Source organism: Centruroides sculpturatus, unplaced genomic scaffold, assembly GCF_000671375.1.
Source record: "Centruroides sculpturatus isolate CEXI.00-Female unplaced genomic scaffold, Cexi_2.0 scaffold30, whole genome shotgun sequence".
Lineage (NCBI taxonomy): Eukaryota > Metazoa > Arthropoda > Arachnida > Scorpiones > Buthidae > Centruroides > Centruroides sculpturatus.
Genome location: NW_019384755.1, coordinates 387,588 through 395,884, shown reverse-complemented (window position 1 = coordinate 395,884; position 8,297 = coordinate 387,588). Strand labels below are relative to the sequence as shown.

General features: G+C 29.1%; 1 protein-coding gene and 1 long non-coding RNA gene across 2 annotated transcripts in view; both read right to left on the bottom strand.

Annotated features, from left to right (window-relative positions):
* LOC111628680 (epidermal growth factor receptor kinase substrate 8-like protein 2) overlaps positions 1-8,297 on the bottom strand; it is a 44,115-nt gene that overhangs the window by 26,801 nt on the left and 9,017 nt on the right. Inside the window, exons 2-4 of the mRNA XM_023372509.1 lie at positions 7,552-7,722; positions 7,408-7,463; positions 6,004-6,134 (exon numbers count right to left, since the gene is read on the bottom strand). Coding sequence (XP_023228277.1) covers positions 6,004-6,134; positions 7,408-7,463; positions 7,552-7,722 — 358 coding nt within the window. The remainder of the gene's footprint in view (positions 1-6,003; positions 6,135-7,407; positions 7,464-7,551; positions 7,723-8,297) is intronic.
* LOC111628686 lies at positions 977-1,292 on the bottom strand. The gene is made up of 2 exons (XR_002757205.1): positions 1,128-1,292; positions 977-1,039 (listed from the first exon to the last, which is right to left on the bottom strand). It is a non-coding gene; the product is annotated as an uncharacterized LOC111628686 (long non-coding RNA).

The window sequence follows — 8,297 nt, the reverse complement described above, 5'->3', positions numbered from 1 at the left end:
GTTGGTCAGTAATAGTCCAAATTCAATACGAACGTTTGTTTCTTGAAAATTTGATCACGATTTTAAATACAGTATTTACTTTAATATTACCAATATGTCATCGAAAAGAAAACGTGTTGTATTATCATTAAAAGACAAATTAAAGTATTTGTTTCAATTATCCGAATTTTTCCCTTATCCGGACTACCTCCATCCCCAATTAGTCCGGATAATCGAGGTTCTACTGTATATAATTCTTTATTAATTTCTAAAAAAGTCAGGATTTTTTATTATCAGATTTAATTAATAGCTAATTTAATCTAAATTTTCACATAGAAATGAATGAAAATATTAAATTATATATATTTTCTTCTAATGCATTAAAAGTTTTATTTGTTTAATCAAAAAGAGCAAATTTTATACTGTACATGTACAGAAATAATTAGTTTCGGATATAGTTTCACATATAAAATGCTTCACCTTATATATAAAATGTAAACTGAAAAAAATTTCTAAATCAATATTTAAAAAAAAAAACACAAATTGAATTAAGTTGCAATTACCTTCCTTATGCCATTTGAAATTCAATCTTAGTCTTATGTATAGATTTCAATTAGTTTGATTAAAAGAAAATCAATCAAATAAAAATCTTTATTTTGGTTTTGTGTTGTAAATAAGTTAAATAATTTAAGATCAAATGTTTGTTCAACCATTTAAAGTATTTTAACTCGCTGATCAAACCCTTCAGATAATTTTTGTGACCTTATTTGATAAAATAACAAAACTTGCACTTGTCTAAAAACAGATTATTTTTTTAACTTACCATATTGATGCCCTACAGAAAATGTAGCAAGATGTTCTAACAAATAAATTGGTCCATCATCATTGGAATCACTGTGCTGATCTGCACAGAAAGGAAATAACCTTATAATATATATAATTCAAAATCTGATCTAATATTCATAACCATAAAAGCAATATTAAAATTTTATTAAAATTGTTACCCTCTTTTCCATTTGCCACTCATAAACATCTTCATTTCATCAACTATTTCATGTGCCTAATAAATAAAATTTTTATTATGTTTAACACATTATGAAATGAATTTATCATGAAACAAACATTTTACTGTAAACATCAAAACTTACTTTAACACGTGCACATTGAAATATATGCATTTCAGATGGAGAATGATTCTTGTTCTTTGGATCTCCTTTTACAATAAAAATAAGAATGTTGTTATATAGTTCTCTTGGATCATCACTTGTGTAAGCAATTGGATCACTTATGAGTGACATAGGAAATCTTTCAACAATATCCTGTAAAAATTATTATNTCCACGAAGTAGTTAAACACGACCATGTTACACTATAGTTAAACGACCTTGAACAAACGCTTAATTTACCGATTATGTTTACGGTATTTAGTGTGTTGAAGGTCTGAAAATAACAACAACATAATAAAACTTTAAAGCGATTTTTTACACTGAAATATCAAATGAAACAAACACGTATAATTTATATATATATATATATATACACACACACACACACACACACATTATATTATTTATTTTTTCGATTGTAAAAATCTTGTTTGAATGTTTAGTTCTGAAGGCGATTTGCTATCCACTTCACAGGATGGAAATATATTTGGAATTGTTACATTTATAATGTTATTTATGATTTAGTGACTAATAAAAATCAATACAAAAATTTGTCTGCTATATAGTTATGAAGTAAATATAATTTTTTTAACATTTTTACTTTTCTCAGTAACTGATTTATTAAAAATTACACTGTTAAAACAAAGCTGTTAAAACAGTTTGACAACAGTGTTTGTTTGGTAAAAGTTGAAAGATCATGTTACAAAGGCAATTTGCCAATCATTTTAAAACATGGAAAGCTAATCAATTTTCTCTCATTTATGACCTAAAGTTTCTTTTTTGTTACTACTATACTACAGTTCTTGTCAAATGAAACTTCAGAAAAGTTTATAGTTCTTTGGTATTATAAGTTTAATTCCAACAATAAGACAGAAGTTTAATAACACTAATATATATCTGAAAAAGTATTTTCACAATTAGAAAAAAATCAATATGAATAATGTTCAAGTCCATTAAATCTTCTTTCATTCCATTCGATGACTGTACATTAGGCAACTTGAAGCAAAAAACTTCATAAAAACCAATAAACATTATTACAAATTGTGAGAGCAGAACGTGGTGAAGAACCTGTTTGTTTGACATTTGTTCTTTTAGGAACATTTTAGAGAAACAAAATGAAAAAAAAAATTTTTAGTCAAAGACAATTAAAACTGTTTCCCACAGATTTGTTTCCTTGTTGAAGGTGACAGTCAATGTGTCACCCAGAACCCATGAATGAAATTTTAACTATTAGCAAAATGGTGAATGCAGATGAAATATGCGCAATTCAAAATCAGTTATGGGGTGGGTTCCCTCATAACAAAATTTCCATGCATTAGATATAAAAATAGAACATTATGCTCGTGCTGAAATGACGGTTAAGCACGCGTAACATCATGTATATCTAACGCATGGAAACTTTGTTATGAGGGAACCCACCCCCATAACTAATTTTGAATTGAATATATTTCATCTGCATTCACCGTTTTGCAAACATGATGTTATGCGTGCTTAACCGTCATTTAACTATTAGCCCTGATGTACTAAAAATTCTAGCGAAGTCATGGGAAAAACCCAAGAGAAGCCCCATAATAAAAAAAAAAAGGATGACAAGCAAGGCAGTCATCATCAACTCAATTTCTAGTGTGAGAGTTCGTCTGTCGAAAAAAGGGTCTGTTGTCATTGAAAGTTTGCCCTCTCTGGAGTTCATAAGTGTTCTCAAAAACCTTCCATCTGGTAACCTTACCACACTCAGATACCTTACAAGCACGAGTTCTTAGATACCTTACACATGTCGGATACTTCCCTCCAAAAACTCTCCTGTTACTGGAACAATCCGAATATCAATAATCTTCCATCGAAACTTCCGAATCATCAAGTCATCAATTCATCAATCTGATCAGTATCAAAGAGTATCCTCAACTTCTCTATAAGGTATTTATCCATGTGCATATCTCATGTAAACTCTCTCTTGCGACTGCTAGTGATAGGCTAAATCTATATATACATCTATACTGAGGTGTCTATTGTAGTGTATCATGTACTCCTCCACTGAAATTAAATTGTTATTNAAGACTAAATTCAACAACCAATAATTACTAACTTAAAATGATGTATAATAATTATTTTACATAGATTTTGGCTATAATAGCCAATATTACATCCTTACAGGTTAGAAAGAGGTAATTATATTACTATTCTCCGGTGTTGTGGTAAAGATGAGTAAATTGTTATTGTTTGTTAATCTGGAATCTGAGTGATTCACTTCCAGTACGCTGTCTCTCACTTCATCTCCATCCTGGATCTAATCACCTGTGTATGTGGCCGCTCATGTGACCGAATCAACATGTGTCTTGGCTTCTGTGCCACCTGGGGCATGGTGGTTTCAGTCCTGATGAGGCACTAAAAGAGGTGCCGACCCTCCAGTCACAAAATTAAACATTAACACCTTTTTAGTGTTTGTAGATGTCGGATCCTACAATGAAAGGCGACGTCAAGATAATTTTTTATGTGTAATTTGTAATATTGGTTTATTGGTTTTTATGTTATGAAGTTTTTTGCCTNCTCCACAACAAGAATCATATTCTTATATCGGTATTACTGTATAAGTTAAAATAAAGCATATTTTTATGTTTCTAATCAGTTTTTATATACCGCTGTATTTTTAAAATTTGTTGTAATTTTACAAAATTTTAATTAAAAAAGATACAAACAATAAGTGTTATGACTACCTGAATTGTAACCATTTGAATAATGTGACATTGTACTCCTATTATATTCACTTTCACCTCTGAGAGGTGACATAGTACGACCACGAGAATACGGATCAAATCCTGTACTGAAAATAATTATTAAAAAAGGCTTTATTACTTAAATATAATCTCTATCATATTATTCTAAGCAATTACTTTTATAATTTCTATAAATTATATAGATTATGTATCATTGAAAATATAAATTATTTAAAAAGAATTATTTTCAAATATTTTTACATTAAGCTTTATATTGATAAAACTAATTTAAAACAAACTAATAAAAACAGCAACAATAACTATCTAAGAATAAATTATCAATTTTAAAAGAAAAATTTTGAAGAATCTAATGTGTTAATAACTCTAATAATTAGTGGAAAATTTAACACACAACTTTGAATAACTTAATCAAAATAATTCTAAATTAATACTTAAATATATTCTAGTTAAAGTACACTGGACGACAAAAAAAATAACGCACCATGAAGGACTTGTTAGATCTGAATAAAAATTGATATGTTGCATCATCTTAGCTAGATATGTAAATGATTAGCTTTTGAGAGTAGGTTCTTATGTTATATCGCCACCAGAGGGGAAAAAATGTTTCCGCTGCCTGGTATAAAGGTGCACGCTGTGACGACTTGTGCATATGTTCTGCACTTTTATTCATGGTTTTGACTTCATTGAGTGACAGACATGCCTCTACGACGCATTCGACAGCCTTACACTCAGTTAAGTGAGTTTAAGAGAGGTCGCATTGTTGGATTGAGAGGAAGATGGTCATACTGCCGGATTGGCCGCCATCTGAACCGTTCTGATAGAACTGTTAGGATGTGTTNTTAGTTTAGATTAGTTTAGGTTAGTTTAAGTTAGTTTAGGTTAGATTACGGTTAGGTTAGGTTAGTTTAGGTTAGTTTAGGTTAGGTTAGTACGGGTTGAGAAGAAGGAAGGCCCCGAGCGACGAGAAAAAGAAATCGGAGAGAGGAAGGGTCGAGAATCGATCCCGCGACCCGGAGATCCGAAGGCCCCGAAAGGGCGCGGGGGCCGGAATCCCGAAAGGGACAAGGGGAACCGAACCGCCGGCCGACGGAACTGGACCGGGGACCGAGGGAGGACGCCCGGGCGACCGGAGCAGGTCTCCAAAGGTCGGAGGTCAGAGGGCAAAAGGGAAACGACGCACAGACGAGAGCTGCGCTCTTACATGGATATAGAATCATTGAATAAAATGACTTGGATATAGAATCATTAATAAAATGAAAAAAGATTTATAGACTTGAACATTGTTCATATTGTCTTAACTTTTTTCTAATTGTGAAAATCCTTTTTTCAAATGTGAAAATAATCCTGGGCTCATGTATCACTAATATATATATAATGATATAATGATAAATGGCGATTGACAACTTAACCAGATTAAACTTCTCTAACAGATAAAGAGTATTGTTCGGCTTTTTACAACCTGCCCTCCTTCCCTATTCCTATTTTAACCCAGTCTTTATTTAATGCCTACAGTCAAAATTCATCCTCTGAAAGAGTATTTGAACCTATTCTTTGTTTTCTTTTCTAAATATTTCATACGTAATTAATTCTTTTGGAATATTGAAGACAGGACATTGAATTTTCATAAGGTTGAAAATGGACGATGATGACATCTATTATTTAGAGTGTTTGCTATTTAGAAGTAAATATAATAGATATCCCATATGAAGTGTCTGGGGATTGTAAAAATGTCTATTAAAAATGTTCATTAATGGACACTACAGTGAACATTAATGGACAATTCAGTACAGTGAAACACTACAGTGAACATTAATGAACATTAATGGACAATTCAGTACAGTGAAACTTTCATTAACGGACACTCCTGAATAGCCTCAATAGAGGCTATTCAGGAGTGTCCGTTAATGAAAGTTTCACTGTACTGAAGAAATTCTTATATATTTTGTGTAATCTGCTAAAAATCTTTGGTTTGTTGCTCTCTCTTGGATATAGACTCATTTAGAAAATATTTTTATGTATTTCATTATTTTCTCTGAATGTTAAAGCATCTAAACATTTGGAATAAAATCATTTGATACTTAATTTTTTATATTTAGCAAATTATTATTTAAAATAACTTTAACATACTATGTCTTGGTGAGCCTGTAGTATTAGCATTAAACATATTAACTTGTTCTTTAACATTAATTCCATTTGCAGGAGGATCAGGTGGTGGATTAACAGGTGGAGGAGGTATGTGATGAGAATTCTCTTTGTATCTGAAATATAGAAAAAATGTAGTTATCATTACATACTAAATAATTATAAAAAAAATAAAAATAATGTTTTGTTAGATGAGAAATAACACACAAAATTGTTCCAAAAAATTGATGAGACTGATAATAAGACTAAATTCAACAACCAATAATTACTAACTTAAAATGATGTATAATAATTATTTTACATAGATTTTGGCTATAATAGCCAATATTACATCCTTACAGTATTTAAATCAATCTATTCAGTTTTATCCAATATAAATCAGCTCTCTAAAAAGTAAAATCTCAATTATTGTCTCCTAAATTTAAACTATTTAATTAATAATGACAGCATGAGCTTAAAGAAAAACTTTATTTTTATTTTTTCTGTTGATGAAAAAATTAATCTTTTAGATAAATTTTATATAATTATTTACAACTTCTGATTGGTTTTTGTAAAATAAATTTCAAAAACGAACTTTTTTCCTATTTAAATACCTGTTCTATCATTAATGCCAAACATCTTTATTGAGATAATTAACATAAAATAATAATTACCACTTGGTAACTCATAGAAAAAGCTTCTAAAATGTTCAGAATATTTGTTACTTTCAAATGTAAGATCTGAAGTTGGCCTAAGTTGGACTGAAAATTGTTTATATAATAAAAATTTTGACTCTTGAAAAAGCAGTATATGTTTCTATTTCTTACAATATAGTTTCAAGGTTTACTCAGTTTAACCATTGTGAAAATCAGAAAATGGTTTCTAATTTGAAAAGATATAGAGTTTATAGTTCATATCATTTGCCTATATATAGCAAAAATCAGTTTTTGCTTATTAAATATATTTTATAATTGATTTTCAAGAAAAATTTTATAAATGTTTTGTTCAATTTCCTTTGAGTATGTAGTATTAAGTGAAGACATTCAAAAATAAAAGTTTTATTACAGAAAAACAAAAGTAGAATCAATACTTACATATTTTCAGAATATCTTATCTTTCCTAACAAATTTATTTGTAATAATTGTCAAAATTTTGAAAAATACTCATGCATCTTATGAAACACATGAAAACAGTTTTATAATTTTTTAAACCCAAACAATTAATAATGAAGAATTGTTTCAAAACATATTGAACTGTATTTAAATTACATCCTTTAAAAAAAACCTTATAAAAATTTCTTACATTATTGATATAAAAATATATATTTTTAATGAAACTGAAAAATATAAATATGTTGATCTAATATTCATAACCATAAAAGCAATATTAAAATTTTATTAAAATTGTTACCCTCTTTTCCATTTGCCACTCATAAACATCTTCATTTCATCAACTATTTCATGTGCCTAATAAATAAAATTTTTATTATGTTTAACACATTATGAAATGAATTTATCATGAAACAAACATTTTACTGTAAACATCAAAACTTACTTTAACACGTGCACATTGAAATATATGCATTTCAGATGGAGAATGATTCTTGTTCTTTGGATCTCCTTTTACAATAAAAATAAGAATGTTGTTATATAGTTCTCTTGGATCATCACTTGTGTAAGCAATTGGATCACTTATGAGTGACATAGGAAATCTTTCAACAATATCCTGTAAAAATTATTATTAAATTTAAAAAATTAGCCTTAAATTTTGTAATATTTAAAAATTAAAATATTGTTTTTAGAATTAATTATTTTCAAATAACTATTATTTTATGTTACTTAATGTGTACATATAAAAGTTTAATTTTGAAGTACAGTAGAGCGTCGATTTTCCGAATCAATTGGGGACTGGGGTTGTCCGGATAACTGATATTTCGGATAACTGATTTATGTACGAAAAAATAGTTTAACGTATCCGATGTCGAAATTTTTCTCCGTTGCGTGTCGCTTCGCATTGAATTTCCGTCGATGTTAAGCCTAACAAAGACTATTGTATTGTTAAAAATTATTTTTTATTTTGTACAAACAAAATAAATATATTGAAAAATATAAAAATAATAAAGAATTATACTTCAGATGTTAATTTAGTATCAAAAACGTAAAATATTTGAGTAGCCCAAGACATAGCCAAAGATTGAAGCGCCACAGCACTGGCGAAAATTTAAATTTGCCGACTGGAATTCTTTCGGATGATTGACGTTTCGGATGATTGACTTTCGGAAAATCGACGCTCTACTGTAT